The sequence below is a fragment of the Felis catus genome, chromosome E2, assembly GCF_018350175.1.
Source record: "Felis catus isolate Fca126 chromosome E2, F.catus_Fca126_mat1.0, whole genome shotgun sequence".
Taxonomy (NCBI): Eukaryota; Metazoa; Chordata; class Mammalia; order Carnivora; family Felidae; genus Felis; species Felis catus.
In genome coordinates this window covers 58,369,091-58,388,933 of record NC_058382.1, presented here as the reverse complement: position 1 = coordinate 58,388,933, position 19,843 = coordinate 58,369,091, and the positions used below count along the sequence as shown (strand labels likewise).

The 19,843-nt window shown below is 60.4% G+C and overlaps 1 protein-coding gene and 1 long non-coding RNA gene across 5 annotated transcripts in view; one reads left to right on the top strand and one right to left on the bottom strand.

Moving 5' to 3' along the window:
* CE2H16orf74 (chromosome E2 C16orf74 homolog) overlaps positions 1 to 19,282 on the top strand; it is a 46,610-nt gene extending 27,328 nt beyond the window's left edge. Inside the window, exons 4-6 of one of the 3 annotated variants that reach the window (XM_045047094.1) lie at positions 65 to 149; positions 16,383 to 16,504; positions 18,769 to 19,282. In XM_045047094.1, coding sequence (XP_044903029.1) covers positions 65 to 149; positions 16,383 to 16,504; positions 18,769 to 18,827 — 266 coding nt within the window. In that variant the 3' untranslated portion in view covers positions 18,828 to 19,282. Of the gene's footprint in view, positions 1 to 64; positions 150 to 14,966; positions 15,924 to 16,360; positions 16,505 to 18,768 lie in introns of those variants that run through there. The other 2 variants (XM_045047093.1, XM_045047095.1) reach the window with 2 other exon arrangements.
* LOC109494989 lies at positions 6,024 to 10,827 on the bottom strand. 2 transcript variants are annotated; one of them, XR_006590767.1, is made up of 2 exons: positions 10,479 to 10,827; positions 6,024 to 6,431 (listed from the first exon to the last, which is right to left on the bottom strand). It is a non-coding gene; the product is annotated as an uncharacterized LOC109494989 (long non-coding RNA). The 2 variants fall into 2 exon arrangements; XR_002150186.2 differs by lacking the exon at positions 10,479 to 10,827 and adding an exon at positions 6,587 to 6,964.
* Positions 19,283 to 19,843: the final 561 nt, after the last annotated feature.

Here is a 19,843-nt window from a genome sequence, read left to right as displayed (position 1 = left end):
GAGGGGAGGGCCAGCCGTCGCATCCAGACCCCGCCCTTGGAGCTCACGGACCGTCATCCTTCAGGCTTCGCTGCGGGCCTCCCCGGCGCGGGGCACAGAGGAGGCATGCGGCGCCAGCTTATCGTTTTGGGTTTTAATCGTGGCGAAACGTACGTAACATAAAGTTCGCTCTCTTAACCATGTGTAAGTGGACAGTGAGGGCCGTGACACCAAGGGCACTCACGCTGTGTGCGGCCGAGCCCGCCCCCGCTTTGCGGACCGGAACTCTGCCCCCGCCCGCTGCACCCCCTCCCTCCCCGCCCCCTCTCCCAGCCCCGCCTCCCACCGCCCTTCCGTCTGTCTCTGTCAAAGCGCTTACCCCGGGCACCCGCGCACCTCATCTGAGTGGGTGGTACAGTATCGGTCCTCTTGTGACTGGCCTGCTTGACTCAGCATGATGTGCTCAGGCCCTCCTCTTTCAGGCGGAGTGAGAGTGCCTCGTGTGCAGAGGCCACGGTCCCGGGCTTTGGGTTGCTGTCCCAGCACATCTCTGACAAGTAAACCGAGGCCTTGGAGGAACCTCTGGGCCCAAGCAGGGGAGGACGCCCCGGGCGCTGGGGACCACACCGCCGCCCTCTCTCCCCTCCCCGGAGGGAAAGCCCCTGCAGGGCAGCAGGCCGAATGCTCCTGGCGCTGGGAGCCTTTCAAAGGGCCACCTCCAGCCTGGCCCCCGAGGAGCCACCTGCCGGGACACGGGCAGTGCCGTCGAGGGAGGTCTGCTCGCGTATTTTTCACTGTAGCTCTTAGGGGCGAGGCCTGCCACCAGCCACACCAGCCTCTCACAGCCGTGATCCCTGGAGGTGGCAGGCCACTTGAGAGGGACGGGCAGCGGGGCGGGGGAAGCTGGGCACAGGACCTGCTCTCTGTGCTTCACCAACACCACCCAGGCTCTGCGGAGCCTGAGTTTGACTCTTGCCGCCAGGGACGTGCACAGCGCACGCAGTCGTCCACCTTACCTTCTCTGCCCTCGCCGCCCGCAGAGGCGTGCCGTCACCCGGCTGTGGGGCCGAGACCCGTCTGTGTTTAGTGTGGGCCCTGCGCGTCCTTCCACGCTCTGATGCCTGTGTCGCCTTCCGCCAACAGTTGGCCTTGGGTCATTTCCAGCTTGTTGCGTTTGTAAATGGTGCCGTTTTGGTCATCTTTCATTTCCGATTTTGTTAACTGTTATTTCCTTTTTTTGTTGTTAATTTATTTTTGAGAGCGGGGGAAAGGGCACAGCTGGGGAGGGGCAGAGAGAGAGGGAGAGCGAGAATCCCGAGCAGGCTGCGCACTGTGAGTGCAGAGTCTGACAATGGGACTCGGACGCACGAACCGTGAGCTCGTGACCTGAGCCGAAGTCGAACGCTTCACCGACCAGGCCACCACGCCGCCCCGAAACTTATTACTTCTTTGGGATAAACTCCAGAAATCCGAGTGACCCAGTCACATTGTTAGGATCGATGGTGAATTCTTGATCAGAACTTGATGAGAAGTCCAAAACCACGGTGCCCGCGGGGTCGCCACAGGGCCTCCGGAGGCTCCAGGGGAAGACCTCCCTGCCTGCCTCTGTCCCCACACGGCCTCCTCCCTGTCTCTGTGTCCTTTCTCGTACGGAGACACCTGTCCTTGCACTCAGAGCCAGCCTTAAATCCAGGATGATCTCATCACAACGTTCTTAACTAATCACATCTGCAAAGACCTTGTTTCCAAATAAGGTCGCGTTCCAGGTGGATGTGGATATGGGGGGACACCCATCACCCCACTGCGAGTCACTTCACCCCTGAGCCCCTTGCGCGAGGGTTGGGAGCGTGCCCTTCTGGTCTGATGGCAGAGACCCCGCCCGAGGCAGGAGCTGGTGAGGGTGTGGTGTGGGAAAGAAACACATCCTGGTTTCCGGTCCCCAAGGCGAGTGGGCACAGAGGAGCCCTGGGAGTGGGGTCCTGCTGCCCGAGGGCCTGACGGGAGCAGCCGTGGCGACTGGGAGTGCTCCACTGTCCAAAGAGCTCCTCCCTGGTGCCCTCTCATCCAAGGTCAGGCACGTGGCCGGCCTCCCCGTGAGCCAGGAACTGCTCCTGGAATGAGTTCCCCGGATTTGCCTTTTAATCCTTACTACAGCTGGGCAGCGGAGGTAACTTCGCAGATGGGGAGACCGAGGCACAGGCCCCGGGTCACATGGCCAGGCAGGAGGGGCGGGCTCAGCAGGCGGCAGGGAGGGGTGAGTGGTTTCCCCGTGCCTGAGCGTGGGGTGGCGCTGCCCGGGAGACAGCGCGGTAGGGCTGTGTGGTTCTCGTTGGGGTCCCCAGACCTGCAGCCTCAGCGTCATCTGGGAACCGGTTGGACGTGTGAGACCCTCCCAGACGACTGAGTCAGAAACTCGGGGTGGGGCGGGCGGTTAACAAACCCTCTGGGGGATTCCGGTGCCTGCTCAAGTTGGGGAAACACTGGTGACGTGGCTCTGGGGTTAGAGAGAGCTGAGTTCGGATCCCAGGTGTGCCCTGACTAAGTGCAGCTTTGTGAAAATCCCTTCCTATATCAGAGCCTCAGCTTCCCCATCTGTGAAGTGGAATGATGAGTGAGGACATCCCCTGGGCCAGGTTTTGAGAGTTATCTTAGGCACTGAAGATATTACCCAGCAGACAGGGCTCCCGGGCCGGGCTAGTCCCAGCCGACTGTCCTTCTGGGGCCAGGTGGGGCTGGGAGGAAAGGGGACCAGGAGATGGAGACTGCGTCCAGAGTTGGTGGCTTGGTCAAGTGTCTTAACGACTGTGTTTTAGAACAGTTTTAGATTTACAGGAAGTACAGTTTCAAATCTACAGTTTCGCCGAGAGTTAGCACACTGGCCCCTTCATCCGGGTCAGCAGATCAGTCCCAACAGGTTAGTATAGGTGGAGTCCATGCTTTGTTTGGGTTTTCCTCCACTTGCCCCTCAAGCCCCTTCGCTGTCCCATGAGCCCACCTTGCAACGACTTGTCGCATCTCCTCAGTTTCCCCTGGTCGTGAGGGTTTCTCAGAAGCTCCTGTCTTCGAGACCTTGACCATCTTGAGGAGGACCGGCTGGCTGTTGGGGAGGACGGCCCACTGTTGGGATCTGGCCGATGTTGGGGTTTTTAGTCTCTTCTGAGCAGGTGACAATGGTGATGGTGGGGACAAGGGACACGGGCATGCCCTCCCCGGCACCCCCGACTGCCCAGGGCATTTCTCCCTTGCAGGGGAATTGCGCAGGGTCTCAGAGCCTCTCCCCCACTCGGCCTGTAACCCAGGCATGGGGTGGTTGGGGCTGGCAGTCAGGATGCCCATTCTTCCGATTGGTGTCGGGAGGCCCAGCGCTCACCGCGGGTCCCGGCGCAGATGAGAGTCACTCCGCGGCCCCGTCTAGGGCAGACGGTTGGTTCCAGCCGCCCGATGCTGCCGGTGGGGTCCGTCTGGGGACCGTTCATTGCACAAACATTGATTGCATCCCTACTGTGCGCTGACCCAGGGCTGGATACAGGGCTTCAGACAGGAGCAAGGCCGCTGTGCAGCTGGGAGAGAGGGGAGAGGGGGAGAGAGAGAGAGCGAGCGAGCCTGGCAGCAAGCAAGCCTGCGAGAGCTGGTCTGGGAGAGAGTGGGGAAGGAGAGCGGAGAGCAGCAGGTGCTCAGGGAGAGAAGCGGCCAGGTGGGAGGGGAGGAGGGCAGAACTTGGGCTTTACTCCAGTGGGGGCTGGGAGCTCTGGGGGGGGAGCCCTAACCTCGCCGCCTACCCCTGCACCCCCCTTCCCATGCGGGACAGAGCCCAGACCAGCACTGTTCTGGCACGACCTTCTATCTGTGGTTGAGTGTCTGCTACATGCCAGGCACTGCACCGGACCCCAGGGAAGGGCAGTGAGCAGCTCAGAGTCCCTGCCCCCACGTAGGAGAGGCAGAAAGGGGTGTGTGAGCACGAGACCCAGATGGGTAGATTTTGCAGTGACGGCAGTAAAGGGAGGTAAAGTGGGGACGAGGCGGCTGAGGGCCTCTTGCCGTGCGTACATCAGAGCCAGCCATGCACAGGCAGTGTTCCAGGCAGACGGAGCAGCAGGTGCAAAGGCCCTGAGACAGGAACATGTTGGGTGAGCTGATGAGCACTGAAGAAGGGTGTGTGGCGGGAATGAGTGGCCACGCAGGAGGAGGTGAGGTCACGGGGACAGGCAGGGCCATGACAGCTGAGCCGTGGGACCCAGAATGTCTTCTATTAGTCACAGGAAGCACGGGAATCGGTGCAGACCAGGGGTCGAAGCATCCCCTGCCCTTCAGAATCACGTGGATGGCTTTCAAAATGGTGCAGCCCTGGCCCGTTCCCGGGGGGGGGGTTAGGACTCAGCTGGGGTGTGGGCCCTGGGCACCAGTGTGTTTACGAAGCCTTCCAGCTGATTCGCCTGTGCAGCCCAGGGTGAGAACCACCGTTCGGATCCAGTGTCCTTGCTTTTCAGGTGGAGCTTGGGCTGGGGACTGGCTGTCCAAGGCGACAAGGTTAGCTTGGCTGGAAACCCAGAAGGCAGGGGCTCGGAGGGCGGGGAGACCCCCACCCACTCAGAGGAGGGGTGGGTAATCAGAGCCGGTCTTAAATGCCGAAGCAGATGGCACTTCATCTGGCCGTGCCCTGTCCCCGCAGGAGAGCCCACAGCCCTCCAGGCTCATGGCCAGGATCTAGCCCCGTGTCCTGCTCAGGCTGACCCCACCTGCACCCTGCTGTCCTAGGGAGGAAGGGAGGGGTTGCCAGGAGGGTCACAGTCAGGTTGACCGGCCTGCGGCGCCCTGAGGGACCCATACCTAAGGTTGGCCATAGAAGCCGGTGGCCCGAGGGCAGGCTTGGGCTTCTGAGCACCAGCTACGCCTCCACAGTCCCACCTGCTTGGACGCAGCTCCAGGGCTCTGTACCTGAGATGGCCCCACACAACTGTCCTAGATCAAGGGGGACGGGCCTTTTACCTGCCCATCTACTGGACGAGGTGGAGGGCTACGCCGGGAGGGGCATGACCTTGGGCAGAGCCGAGATGAGGGGAGTGTGGGTGTGCCTGGCCCTGAGCGCCTCGATCGCCACACCTCGGCCCCTCCCAGCTTGACGGAGGGCAGGCCCTAGGGGCCCATCAGCAGGCAGCACTCCAGGTGGCTGGGGACTAGCCTGGTCCTGGGGGACAGGGCTGAGCCACAAAGGGACGAGCCCTGAGGACACCTGACCTTGAAGTCCTAGCCACCCTACAGCCAGCCTCAGCTCCTGGCGGCCACCCTGGCGTCCTGGCCATGGGCCTTCCACGTGTGGGTCAGAAGTGTGGGCCATGCAGGCGAGACCACGAAAGTGTGAAAAAGGACCGGCCACTCTTTCTGAGCAGCTGGAGAACCACACGCACGGTTCAGTGAAAGGAACAAGGCAGGGGGGTGGGGGGGCTAAATCCACCACTCGGTGGGAAAAAGGAAAAGAATTTGCATGTGTAGACAGAGAATGTTCTGGAAGGAAGGGGACTCACAAAGCAGTCACCACGGCTGTCTCAAAGTGAAGAAGCCTTGAAGAACAGGGTGCCTGGGGGGTTAGCTGAGAGCAGAACCTGGCGGGCTGGACTCCAGCTGCCAATGCTGCTGGCCCGGGAGGGGGACCAGCCAGACCCGGTGTCCCCACCCCAGGACTCTGTGGGGTTCCCTGTCGGCTTCCCTGGGCCCGGTGACCACAATGCCCACCTTTCTCCTTCCTACTACCTAAGTCCGTCTATGTTAGCCTTCCTTAGAAAGTGTTTCCTCTTTTTTATCACTTTATTTTCTGAATATATAAAGTACCTCCGTGGTAAAGAATGTAAAATGTACCAAAAAGTATGTTGGGAAGGGGCGCCTGGGTGGCTCAGTTGGCTAAGCATCTGACTCTTGGTTTTGGCTCAGATCTCACAGTTCATGATTTCACGGTTCATGGATTCAAGCCCCGAGTTGGGCTCTGTGCTCACAGTGCAGAGCCTTCTCAGGATTCTCTCTCTCTCTCTCTGCCCCTCCCATGCTTTTCTCCCCCCCCCCATAAATAAATAAATGAACTTAAAAAAAAAAAAAGGATATGTAGTAAAGAGTAAGTCTGCCCTTACCTCCATTCTGACCACCTGCTTGGAGCCAGCCATGGTCACTGCTTCCTTGCGTCGCCTTCCAGAATATTCTATGTCTGCATGTGCACACATGGTCTTGGCCGTATTCCTTTTCTTTTTCCAACGCGAGTGGTGGCAGTAGACCCGCCATTGGGTAGGAGCGTGCCTGCCCTTGTTGTTTTGAGAGTTTTGCCACGTGGCCTCAGGAGTACCCACCGCGTGGGGAATGACTGAGCTAATGTAGCGCTCACGGCCTTTGTTTTCCTCGCTGGTCTCACGGGTGCAAAGTGGTATCTTGGGGAAGATTATGCGTCGTAGCTTTTCTGAGAGAAAGGTCTGCATGGACAGAGCAAAGACACAGGCCGTAAGGGAGCCGCTGGACGGAGTTTCACGCACCGGCCCGCGGCCACGTCCAGAAACAGAAGGGTCCCCTAGGACCACTCCCCCGACCCCTGACCGCACCGATAGCTTCTCCTGTGCCTGATCTTTACCTGCCCGAGACCTCTGTGCGTGTCACCTGTCACCTGTCGTGTGGAGCAAGCAGCTTTGCGCTGCCCAGGCCATGCCTGAAACTCGTCTGAGACCCTCTCTGAAGTCACCGGGGAGCCCCGTGTGTCCCGGGGCCCAAGGCGGAGGCCTCCGTTTCTGTGAAGTGAGGGCTGGTCTGCCGCCCGCCCCAGGCGCCAACGTGAGGACCACGGGGGACGCTCTGGGGCAGAGCTGGTGCAGAGTTTCCTGTGTGTCAGCCTTGCATGTCCTGGGTCACCACCCAGAACTTTCCAGCCGTCACGGTGCTGCCTCTGGTAGGATGGGCGTGTGCTGTGGGCAGCGGCCGTGTGATCAGGGGCAAGTGGGATGATTGGTCTTTGCCTCAGTTTCCCCCACCCCCTCAGGGCTGTGGTCTAGATAGTCCCAGGCGCGGCAGGCCCTCCATACGAGGTGCCGGGGGGTGGTCCTCATTGTCTTCTCCCTCCATGGAGGCCAGTGTGCCCTCCGGCCGTGGGCAGCGCCACCCCTTGCCTGTGCAGAGCAGCAAACGCTCTGAGAAGGCTCGCTGCACTCGCCCTGGCATCAGGGTGTGCAGGGCAGTGTCAGGCTGGTAGCTCTGTGCCCGGCGGGTGCAGATCCTGGAATGACGTGTGCCTGTCCTCAGGGCCCAGGTTCCCCAGGAGCTCACATGTTTGCTCAGGACAGTCCCGCTCACCATCTGCCTCTGGGACTGGCAGGCATCGACTCGTGCGGTGGCCCCAGTGGCTGTGCTGACAGCCCTAATGATATGACCCCACCCACTAGTGGCCAGCGGGCCCCACACACCTTCACTGAGCATCACGTGTCCTTATGGGAGCCCTGCGGCTTACAGGTCAGTCTCTTGGGTGAAAGCTCGCATCTGTGTCCTAGTAAGGGAGGCCGGTGGATAGCCCCCTTTCACTTATCCCCTCCGTGAGTCTGGAAACAGAGGCTCAGAGAGGGCAAGAAAGTTGCTCAGCCCACACAGCCGGCAAAAGGCAGAGTGGGGACGCCAGTCCCTGTGGCTCTGGCCATCCTGCAGCCCCGTCCCGCGAATCCAGGCAGGCCACTGGGGACAAAGGAGGCCAATGGCTATCAGGCACCGGCTCTGGACGGCCGAGCTCTTGTGGCAATTAGTAACAGCTAGAACCGTGGTTCTCCGCTTGTCGCCTGGGGGGGATTCTGCACTCCTCCCCCTCGCGCCAAGTTGCCACATTTAGGGGGAAAACACAGGATGCCCAGTCACATCTGAATTTCAGGTAAACGAGGAATAATTGTCGGGTGCCAGCGTGTCCCAAATATTGCGTGGGACTTGTGCTAAAAAATTATTTGCACTTGATTTGCCAACTCAACCCCCGGGGAAGACCGGTGGCATCTGGAGGTATTTTTTGTTGTCACGGCTGGAGGCTGCTACAGCCTCTGGAGGCCTGGGCTAGCCCCCCTAACTGGGCACAGGGCGGCCCCCTCCACAAAACCCAGTCTGTCCCAAACGTCAGCGGTGTGGATGCGGAGGAGCCTGGAGCTGCACACGCCAAGCATTTCCTGTGAGCCGGGCCCGTGCCAGGGGCTCTGCCTGCTTTCTTTGACTTTGGTTCTCACTGCACCCCCACCCCCCTGGCCGAGACCCAGGGAGCCTTCCGGAGAGGCTCAGGGCTGGGAGCCCACCGGAGTCCGCCCTGGCGCTGGGGGCAGGTGGGCGGGCCGAGGGGGGCTGACGGTGGCAGCCACGTCCACCCCACCTGCCTGCCCTTCCCTCTCTCTGGCGTGTCTTCCCGGGCTCTTGCTCACGCAGTTCATCCCTGACGCAAGCTGGGGCTTTTTCCTTAATTAAAAAGAGATTTAAAACATCCACTGCTGTCTCCACTGGGCCCAGGCTGCCTGGAAAAGGTAAAACCGCCCTCACTGCTCTGGCCTCAGCCGTAATCGTGCAAGGCTTTCTGCTTAATTGGAATGAAAAAAAAAAAAAAAATGAAGTGCATCTGGAACCCTTGGAGGCATCGTTCGGCTTGTGTTTTGAAAGACCTGCGCTCAGTCCGACATCCGGTCAGGAGTTAGTGCTGGCCCCAGCGCACCCTGTTCCTGCCCCAGGGCCTTTGTGCATGCTGGGGCTGACCCAAGTGCCCTCACCTTCCCCGCCTTTCTCCTTCCACTCTGTGATCAGCCTCTCCGGGAATCCCTGACTCCCACCGTCTAACGCTATCCGGGGGCTCCTTCCCATCATCGGCTTCTTAATACTGACCCAGGCTCCCGACAGTATTTGATTTGCTTCCTGGCCCCTGGGAAGGCAGGGTCCCTGTCAGTTCCCCCATGACCCAGGCCGCGGTCCCTGACTCCTCTGTACCTCAGTGTGTGCATCCGGAAGATGGGCTTCTCGCACTGTCGGCCTCCTTGGGAGGACCAGATGATAACTTCCCCAGGGGGGAGGGGGGGAGGGGGTCACACAGCCCCCAGCTGCAGCAGCGTGAGCCCTCCCACCTGCGGCCTGAAACAGCGGAGGGGCCTCTCTACTTTCCCGGCTGACCCTGGAATCTTCCGGGTCTCACTTCTGCACTGGGGCCTGGAGGTGGAGGAAGGCGCCGAGAAGCACGTGCTGGGACCCTTCTGTTCCCTGCTGTGTCCCTGGCCCCCGATATGAGGCCCAGCACACAGTAGGTATACACTACGTGCCTGCCCACGGAGCACCTCCCTGGGCCCGGCTCTGCGCTACAGGGGACGGGAGCATCGGGGGAGAAGGCCCGGGCCAAGCCAGGTGACGTCACGGCCGGCCAGCAGGACGGAGTCAGACTCCGTCTTCCCTCGTTCCCGAGCCAGTGGCCATTCCAATCCAGTTCGGAAGACGCGCCTGCGGGTGTTGAGTTGGAACCAGGAATATTTTGTCAGAGCCGCCCCCACTCCAGCTGTCCCTCGGCGGGGGTGGCCTCGGGGGCCTGTGAGTATCAGCCGGGTGCACCCGCCCCGCAGGTACTTAATTCGGGCTGAACCAATGAGCGAGTGCTAAGGGTAGAATCCCGTGCTCCTGGTGACCCCGTGTGTTTACCGACTCTGGGTTTCTCCCCTGCAAACGCACTTAATGACCGCACCCCCCCCCCCCCCGGGTTGGAGCGCAGCCCCCACTGTGGGTCCTAGAGCCCTCAACACCCCCTGGAGGTGGAGGCCATTAGTTACCTCCATTCGCAGGGGAGGAAACCAGGCCCAAACAGGTGGAGTCCCTGCGCGCTGTACCAAAGCCCAGGTGTACGTTCTGGCCCCCACGACGTCGCAAGCCCAACAGTCACGCTGTGCGCTACGGGGTCTCCAAGCTGGGTGCCGGCCCATGCGCCATTTTCAAAAGAAGCAGCAGAGGGCGCCCGTGAGCCACGATGCCTGCTGCAGGCAGCAGGTGTCCGCTGTGGCCTCCGAGTGGCCTGGGCCCCCTCCCCCGCCCCCGCCCCCGGAGAGCTGCAGGGGAAGGGGCCCTGGCCCCGGGGAGCTGGGGCGTCCTGAGCAGGGCACAGGCCTGGCTCGGGGCTTCTGAAGGCTGGGAGGTGGTGGCTGACACCAGAAGGGGGAGGCCTGGAGCCACGCAGCCTGTGCTCATCCTTGGCACCTTCTTTCCTCGCCTGGAGAGCGGCCAGGGTCCTAGTATCCACCCTGAGGGGGGGTGTGACAAAGCTGCAGTGGCCCCCAACCCGGGGCCCCCCCCCAGGCCCCAGCCAGCTGGTCACCCTTGGCCCTTTCCCTGACACTTGGCCGGCACGTGCCCCACACCAGTGTTTCATTCCTATGAGACTGGTATTAACCCTACTTTTATGGCGGGGAACTAGGCCCAGAGTGGTGCCGCTGTGTCCCCACGGTCACCCTAGCCTGGGGACTCCCTGCCCTGGCTGTTGGACTCACCTGGACGCTTTTAAGAATCCCGGTGGCCCAAGTACAACAGTGAGATCAGGTTCCCTGGGGGTGGGGCCCTGCATCAAACTTCCCAGATGAGTCCCCGTGGGGCAGCCAAGATGGGAAACCACTTCCCTGGAGCCGGGGAGAGAGCAGAACCAGGTTCCAGGGGAATGTCTGTCCGGCCCTCGAGCACAGCGTCTCCCCATTTCACCCGCTCCCACAGGCCGGGGTTTGGCTGCCTGGCCTGCTCCTTCTCCAGGGCCAAGAACAGCGTGTGCCCCAGAGCAGGGGCCCAGTCAAGGTCAGGTGACTGCCAGTCCCTGCCCCAAGCTTCCTGCACAGGCACCCCGAGATCTTCCAGTATTGCTGGGGTGCTGAGATCTGCTCCCAGTCCCCTGCCTCTTCGGGGCCTGGCCCCCTGGAATCCCAGCCAAACCCACCCCTTTCAGGAAATGGGCTTTTAATGGCCTGAGGCGGGCACATAATTAACGAGTAACAATTCTGGCTTTAGCACAAATGAGCTCCTTGTCTGGGGCACGGTTGGCATTTGTTTTTAATCCCCAAAGTAGACTTTATCTCCTGAGAGCTTTTTCCCTCTGCTGGAGGCTGGGCAGCCCCCGGGGGTGGGGGTGGGGGGTGTCGAGAGGTTCTGGAGTCCTGCCCTCCCTCTTTCCGCCCTCTGCCCTCCTCCCTCTCCCCTCCCCTCCCCTCCCTCCTCCCTGCCTCCAGCATCTCTCCAGGGCCCACTGAGTGACCTTATGCTTCTCGATTAAGAAAGTGGGCTTTGTCGCCAAGCTCCCAGAACCCGTTAAAATGCAAATGTGGGGGCCCTGGGAGGAGTGTGGCTCTTCTCCATTAGCATTTTATTTTAGAACTTGGGAATATTCTCCGAGGAAGGGGCCTTGAAGACAGAGCAGGGAGGCTCCCTCCTGTTACAGATAACAATAATCAGAGCCTCCTTTTGTTACCAGCACCCCATGAGACGCTTTTTATGGATGATTATAGAGAAAGCTAACAGGGATGGGGCACACTCTAGGCCCCCCCCCGGCTCTCTGGGCAAGCGCTTTACGTGAATTCATTCATTTTCTCCACCCCCACACCCCTCAGAGGTAGGCGCTGTCCCTATAGGACAGCAGCCAGGTTTGGGATTTCCTTCTTGTTTTCAGCATCAACCGGCCTCAGGCTTTTGAGGTTCTGTTACTGCCTATTAGGACCTCAGGTGCGTTCCAGATCCAAACTCCCTGACTTCTGGATGGCACAGGGCAGGGACTGGCGAACCACAGCCAAACCCAGCACGCTTCCCGTTGTTGCAAATAAAGTTTTATTGAAACACAGCCGCACTCATTCATTTGCACCCTGGCAGCCGCGGCTCTCCTGTGCTGATGGCAAGGTTAAGCAGTTGCAACACAGACTGTACAGCCCCGGAGCGAGAAATATATGTACCGTCTGGCCCTGTGCAGAAAGTTTGCCAGCTACATTGTATCGAATTACAAGAAGCACCCGGTCTTGCAGTCAGGCAGATTGGCTTTGGGTTGGGATCCTGGCTGTACCCCACACGCTAGCTGTTCAACTGAATGCAGGTACTTCTTCCCCTCTCTGGTCCTCAGTCTCCACGTCTGTGAAATGGGGCTGGTTAGACTTGGCACCTCGCGGGGGAGCAGTGAAGACCGAAGGAGAAGTCTGGCACGCAGCAAATAACCTGTGAATGTCAGTGATTACCGGTGATTACAGGAGGGCCTCCTCCTGGAGGCTTTCTTTTGTCTGTTTTACATCCAGGCTTGTGCTGCTTTAAGGGAGGATGGCAAAGCACGGCTTTAGATCAGGTTGGCAGCAGCCTTGGTGGGTGCTCCCCAGGGACTCGTAGTCTGGTGGGGAGATACGGTCTCCACCTGCAGAATAACTGGCCTGGCAGAGCCGGAAGAGGGGGGCACGGCACCACCCCAGGGAGGAAATAGGATCAGGGTTCAGGATGGGGAGGGGCCCGGGGCGTCGCTGCGGCCGCGAGTTTGGTGTGAGTGAAGAAGGAAGCCGCGTGGGGCGGGAAGGCTGCCGCTGGGAGCAGGCCGTGTGCCAGGACAGCCTCGCCCCAGCCCGCGGAGCGGGATCCGACCACCCCGCTTTGTCAGCGAAAACAGGAAGTCAGAGGGAACACAGTCCACAGGACACCCTCACTTCTGGCACCAGCTGCAGGTTCAGGGGTTCGATCGTTCCCCGGAAGGACAGAACTCACGGAAAGGCCTTGTACTCGTGGTTATGGTTGATTACAGGGAAGGGACCCAGATTCGAGTCGGCCAAGTGAGGCGGTGCGTAGGGTGGAGTCCAGGAAAGTTCCAGACGGAGCTCTCCTTGTCTCTGCCCACGGGATCACAGAGGCGTGACCTTCTTGGTACACACGTGCGACACGCACACGCACGCTCGCACACACGGCGTGGTGCCCATCGGCGAGGATCTCCTGAGCCTCGGTGTTCAGAGTTTTTAGTGGGTGTTCCGGGTTGAATCACGCGCCCCCCCAACCCCCCGATTCACATATGGGAGTCCTAGCCCGCGCAGTACCCTAGAACATGACCTCATGTGGAAATGGGGTCATTGCAGACGTAAAGTTAAAAACAGGTCATACTGGATTGGGCGATGATCCAACGTGGATAATTCCGGATTATGCTCCAGTATGACTCGTGTCCTTACAAAAAGGGAAATTTGGACACAGACACACAGGGAGAAGCCGTGTGAAGAAGAAGGCGGAAACCGGGGTGATGTGTCTGTGAGTCAAAGAACGCCAGAGGTTGTCCGCAAACCACTGAGAGCTGGGGAAGAGGCCTGGGACGCGGTCTCCCTCGTGGCCTCTCCAGGAGCCAGCCCTGCTGGCCCCTGGCTCTCAGACCTCCGGTGCCCAGACTGGGGGAGAGCCAAGTTCTGTTGTTGGAGCCCCACGGTCCGTGGTGCTTTGTCACAGCAGAGGACACGAGTACATTGAACCCCATTGCAGAGGCTCAGTTGATTGCCCATGTGGCGGGTCTGTCCCCAGTCCCTCTGGGCTTCACCCAAAGCCCGCGTGGCTGGACTCTCCAATGTGCCCAGGGTCCCCAGACACACAAAGGCTCTCCCGCCAGGCCTGGCATCCCAGGGCCTTAGAGATCACCTCCCGGAAGCCGAGAACAGAGGCCGGACCTCTTTTGGGGCACGGGTAAATTCTTCACCACACAGAGGCCCGGAGAGGAGATGTGATTTGCCCAGGGTCGCACCGCCAGTGAGCAGCCGGCCCGGCTCAGAGCCCGTGCCTTCGCCACTGTGCCGGCCACGGGCAGCTCTTCTGAGCGCAGAGCCCAGGCCCCGCTGCAGATGGGCCGAGAATTCGGCCTCATTCCATTGCTTCCGGTCATGTGACGTTCATGCTTTTGCGGATTTGGACAGACTGTCTCTGACAGACCAGGCACGAGCCGCCCATCAGAGGAACACCCCTTAGGTGACCAGAGGCCTCCCTCAGAAGCCCCTTGTTCTTTTCCCACAACACAGAGGGTCTGGCTGTTCCCACCGTGCACCTGCTGCCCCTTCCTCCTATGGTCGGGGCAGGCTATGTGGACTGTATCCGTTTCCAGTCCTGTGCAACAAACTGCCCTCAAACTCAGTGGCTTAGGCATTATGTCGCAGCGTCTGTGGCTTGGGAATTCAGGAATGACCTAGTGGGAGCTTCTGGCCCCAGGTCTCTTGTGGGGCGACGTTTAAGCTGGCAGCCGGGGCTGCGCTGTCATCCAAAGGCTTGACTGGGCTGGAGGACCCTTTTTTTCCTGGTAGAAAGGAGGCCCCGTTCCTCACCGCACGGGCTCTCCCCCAACCCCAGCCCGCTGGCTGCTCGCTGGTCCTCGCAGCGTGGCAACCGGCTTCCCCCAGAGCGGGAGGCAAGGAGCAAGTTGGCGTCCTTTGTGACCTCATCTTGGAAGCCCCACCCAGGCCTTCCATCATATTCCGTGTGCTGGAAGCCTTGCTAAGACCCTGCACCCCAAAGGGGAGGTGAATCAGACGCCACCTCTTGGGGACATGCCTCAGAGCCACGCCCTGGCCCCACAGGGGCCGTCGAGGACCCCGTTTCCTCAGCTGCTGCTGTGGCCCGGGCCCGAGATGCCTGAGCAAATGTCATCCCAGTTGGAGGCTGTTTGGGGTGAAACCAAAGGGGAGGGGCCCGGAGACCAGGATTTTCACACCCAGTTCGGTGGTGCCTGAGGTCCTTTCGCATTCACAATGTGAAGCAGTCTGCTTGCTCTCTCCCAGGTGCTATGCCGGGCCCAAGGGAATCACAGAGGAGGGAGTCACTGGCTGCCCTCCAGACGCTCACGGTAAAGGGAGACAGAATTAAGAACTAATGTCTCAATACAGTCTGATCAGTGCCGGAAGAAGGTTGAGGAGTGAATCCGTGTAGACGGACAAAGGAGGGAGGGACCGCATTTGCTGGGACATCTTCCCGAAAGAAGAGCCCAGTGTGCTGGGCTCTGAAGGGTGAGTAGGAGCCCATTCCCCTGGTAAAGAAAGAAAGAACATTCCAGGCAGGAATTGGGTCGCGAGCCCAGGGTTTTGGGGAGCTGTGAGCAGTATCGGGAGTGTGGACCGGTGGCGGGGAATGAGGCTGCGGGTCGTTTGCGCCAGATCTTGAAGGCTGAAAGCTGGGCTGGGGGGGTTGGCTGCAATTCGTGATCAATATCTCCCAACATGTATTTCACGATTCATGGTTCTGTGAGATAGCAACAGGCATTCCTCCAAAAACAGACCCCAAGATTACTTAAATTCAGGAAGCCCAGGGTGAAACGCAATTAAAGAGCTGCTTCCCTACTGCAGGACTTCTCAGAGCCTTTCATTCTCTGACATGCACGAGAATCCCCAAGAGAAAGATAGATTAGGTGGGGTCCAGTCAACATTCAAATATGTGCTATTCTCAAACCCATTTGGTCGTGGAACCCCGGGAGGCCAGTGTTCCAGGGAACACGCTTTGAGAACTGCTTGTAGCTAGTTGTCAAGAGGCCGCGAGGGTTTCGCAGGTATGCGGTATGATCAGGTTCGCGGTTTCTGGCAGAGAGGCTAGTTAGGGGCTTGAGGAGGGAGGGAGAAGGGCGGCAAAGCCACCGAGGGATGATGGCATCTGCGGGCTTGTGATGGGTTAGGTTGGCTGGGACGTTGAGGGAGAGGAGAGAGTCAGGGTCCCCTAACTCAGAAGGGAAGGACGGAGCAAGGGTGTGGCGTGGGTGACGTGGGTACTTAGTAGCAGCCACGGAGCAAGGAATCCACCAACAGTAGCAGAAATGGACAGATTCCTCCCGGGAAAGCCCAGCTCACCTGAACTGACACAGGAAGAAACAGAAAACCTGACCAGCCCCGTGTCTATTAAAGACCCCAAATTCCTAATCAGAAAATCTTTGCACAGAGAAGATTCCAGACCCGGACGGTTCCCCTGGGGAATCCAGTCAGGTGCGTGAGGGAGAACTCGGGCATCTCCCAGATGCCCTTCCAGAAGGGGATGTGGGGGAGGAGTGGCCGCGTGAGGGGTTCCTTCCGCGCGGCAGACGGGCCAGTTCTGGTTCATGCTGCGCTCCGTGCCCCACTTGAGAGCCGTGTTCCGGGGGCCTCTGGGTATCAGACGTTGCTCCGGGCACCCGAGCCACGTTAGTGAACGAAGCAGGCGAAACTCAGTGCCCTCCCTGGACGACGCAAGCCTGGAGGGGCCGTTGAACTGCCCTGCGCCTCAGCGTCCCCCTGCGCGGAGCGAGGCCAGCACTCCCCTCCTTGCTGAGAGGCGGCGGTGAGGGAGGGAGGCAGGCAGCCCGCAGCCGGGGGCTCCCGGCGGCCACTGATGCTTGTCTCCCTGTCGTGTGTGTACGTGTGCGTCCCACGGCCTGCCCTCTCAGGCTTTAAAATGTGTGGCAGCAGCAGCAGCAGCAGCCATGACGAGGCCCCCGTCCTGAGCGACAAGCACCTGGACGTGCCCAACATCATCATCACCCCCCCGACCCCCACGGGCATGATGCTGCCGCGGGACTCCGGGCAGACAGGTGAGGCCGCCCTACCACCACTGCCGAGCGTGTCTGGGGGGCCTGGCTGGGGACCGCTCCCGGGCCCCCCCGCCCCCCCCGCCCCTCGTGTGCCGTGGGTCTGAGCTCACGTCCCCACCTGCCCGGGGTTTGTTAAAAATGTATGCTTGAATCTGCGTCCGTTCCACCGTGGGCCCCTCGCGTGTACCAGCCTCAGCAAGATGTGGCATATTAAGTAATTAGCTAGACAGCCCCTGCCGGCAGCCGGGGAGAGTGATGGATGGGGCTGGGGGAACCCAGCAAGGTAATGGATGGCTGTGCCTTCCCCCGCCAGCTGGGGACGGGTGCTCCGTCTTGCTGGCCACAGCCGATCAGTGGACAGGACAGACCGTTTCTGGGCCGAGCCCGTCTCCGGGCCTTCGAGATGCAGCTCGCTCCGGGGGGGGGGTCAAGGAGAGAGACTTGTTCCCAGAGAGAGACGCGGACCGGTGTCCCCGCCTGCCCCTCTGTGGACACTGTCGGAGCCGGTGGGACAACTTGTTCGTTTGTTCATCGAAGAGATTTACCGAGCCACGCCCGCCCTAAGTGCTGAGGCTGCTGTCATGAATGATAGTAATAAAAAATAATGATGACGTTAGCAGTAAGCACACTTTCTTGTGGAGTCCTCAGGGTAACTCTGGGTTAGGTCCCGGTTTAACAGATGGGGAAACTGAGGTCCAGAGAGGGTGAGACATTGGCCATATAGCTGGTAAGTGGCAGGGTTGGGATTCAGACCCAGCGGTGTGGTCCGGAGCTCGCTCTGTGGGCCCCAGGCCAGGCGCCCTCCCAGTCAGCGGCTAGCATCATTCAGCCAACCAGCCATCACGACATCAGTCCCGCCTGATGGCTCCTGCGGGGGACCAGACACAAGGCTGACGTGGGGCTGGCGAAGTCTGGCATGGGGGCTTGGATAGACTTTTCCAGAAGGGCTAAGCTTGGATCTCAGCTTGCCCACCAGGGTTAGAGGATCCGGAGGAAGCCACTGGACCCCCTCTGGGTCGAGCCCTGTGCAGGGACTGCGGCTGGGCCATTCTCAGTAATGACTCACACTGGGTCACATTCCTGTGTCCCCTTCCCAAGTGCCAGGCACCGGGCTGAATGCTTCTCATAATGTCTCCTTCTCCTTCCAACCCTGAGGCTCATGAGTAACACCCTTATCTCTAGTTTACAGATGGGGAAACTGAGGTCCAGAGAGGGGCAGTGACTCACCCAGGGGCACACAGCAAGGTGGGAGAAGACCCAGGCTCCTGCTCCAGTGTCCAGAGAGCTCCGTGCGGGCTGATGTTAGGCATTCTTCCCTGCCAGCCTTGGTGTCCTCATCTGTAAAATGGGTTCGCAACCACCTTCCTGGCCCCCAGAGCCAATGTGGGTGTGGGGAGACTTAGGGTTACTTTATGAGGTCAGAGGCCCTGAGCTCGCAGGAGAGTCCCCTTTAAGCTTAAGCAGCTCCGGGGACAGATCAGTGCAGAGACTGCCAGGGGGGCACCCTCCTGTCCTATCTGCTCAGACCCCGTGCCTCCGCGTTTCCCCTTGCAGAGAACGGAGGCAGGGGATCAAGGGCACAGACCTCGGGGTCGGAAAACCCTGAATTCAAACCCCTGCTCTGTGGCCTGTCACCTTGTGACCGTCAGCAAGAGGCTCTACGTCCCCGAGCCTCAGTTTCCCCATCTGTAAAATGGTGCCTCAGAGGTTGGGGGGGATTCGTGACAAGGTCGGGTCTGATTTCACGCCCTGCACAGTGGCCGTGTTGTTGATATTCCCTCCCCAGTGACACTTAGGGCTGGAGGAGACCACCAGACCTGGGTAGCACTTCCTCCGGGGCTGCTGGCTGAGTGATGATTAGATCCCGGGGCTTCCGCAGGTGGTGAGGAGTGGGGCTCCCCTGGCTGACCCGAAGCAGCTCTTCCCCTCTCTGGGCCTCAACTTCCCTCTCTAGGACAGCGGCGTGGAGGTGTGGACCTCCCCGCCCAGCCCTGGGCTTGAAGTCCTCTCCGGAAAGATGCTAAGTCGGGGGTGGGGCCCAGGGTAGAATGCCAGGGACCTCGGCCGGGGCCCCGGGCGAGCTCTGCGTTGGGTGTGGGTGGAGGGTGCGTGGGGAAGGCCCACGAGACCCAGTGTCACCGGGGCCCCCCGTCGGCATCCTGACCGCCACTGCCACTGTGCAGGGGGAGCCCAGAGATACTGGGCCTGGAGCTCTGCGTGCGGCGGGTGGCTGTCCAGACGCTGATTCCTTCTCTTTCTCCTAGTCTGGCTGGACGAGGCAGGGCCGTGCCCAGAGGACGGAGACATAGACCCCGAAGCCTGAGGAAGGGGCACGGGTCGGAGAGCGTCCTCCCCGGCTCCTGCTCCGGCCGGCCCCGGCTCCACAAGTCCCTGGGGGCGAGGCTGCCTGGGACAGATGCGCTGCGACCCCTGGACGGGAAAACAAAGGCTCCTGGTGCCCGGCAGGTCGCAGGACGAGCAAGGAAGGAGCCCTGCTTGCGTCCGGAACCGTGTTTCCCAGACCCCACTGAGCGGACCGGACCTCCACTGCCCATGCATTCGTGCTGCCCCCGGAGCCGTGGCGACGGCCGTCAGGACGCGCTCACCCTCCCCGCGCCCCGGGCCACGCAGACGGGCACGCGGGAGGTCCACACACACTCAAGAACTCCTTGCAGAGGAGTGACTGTTTTGTACATGTGGTTTTACAGCTACCGAAACAGCCCAAAAAGTGGCTTATGATTTCTTTTTTGCATTATAAATAAAGGCCATCTGTAACGATCGGCGAGCCCGGCTGCTTGGGCTGGAGAGGAGACGAAGCACACGCGGGCGCAGAGGTTCCGAGGATCCCTCCACGCGGAGGGGCGGGGCGGGGCGGGCCGCAGGGGCCTCAGGATGGTCTCGGGCCCTCCACCTGCTCACTGCCCCGAAGTCACGTGCCCAGCTCCGTCCTTGTCAGCTGTGGGATCCTGGTAATAATGCCCGTCTAGGATGGGAGGCAGTGGTTGCGGGTTTCGTTTTTCTCAAGGACGTTAAGTTGTTAGTGTCCCCGTCCTGCCCCGTTCTGGTGGTGACACCTGTGTTCGGCTTCTGCCCGACACCGCGTGGCTCCTGTTGGTTCGGGTTTGCCTGCTGTGCTCGCCGGGCTCCCGAAGGCGCCGCGTCTGAGCCGAGGCTTTGTGAGAAAAGAGTGTATCTGCAAGGTGATCCGGGAGCACACAGGGAGGGAGGGGGGTGGGAGGTACCGTGCGGGGGACTCCGAGACCACTCGGGGGTTCGGTGATTCACCAGAGGGACTCGCAGAACTCAGAAACGCCACCACGGGCGTGTTTATGGTTTCTT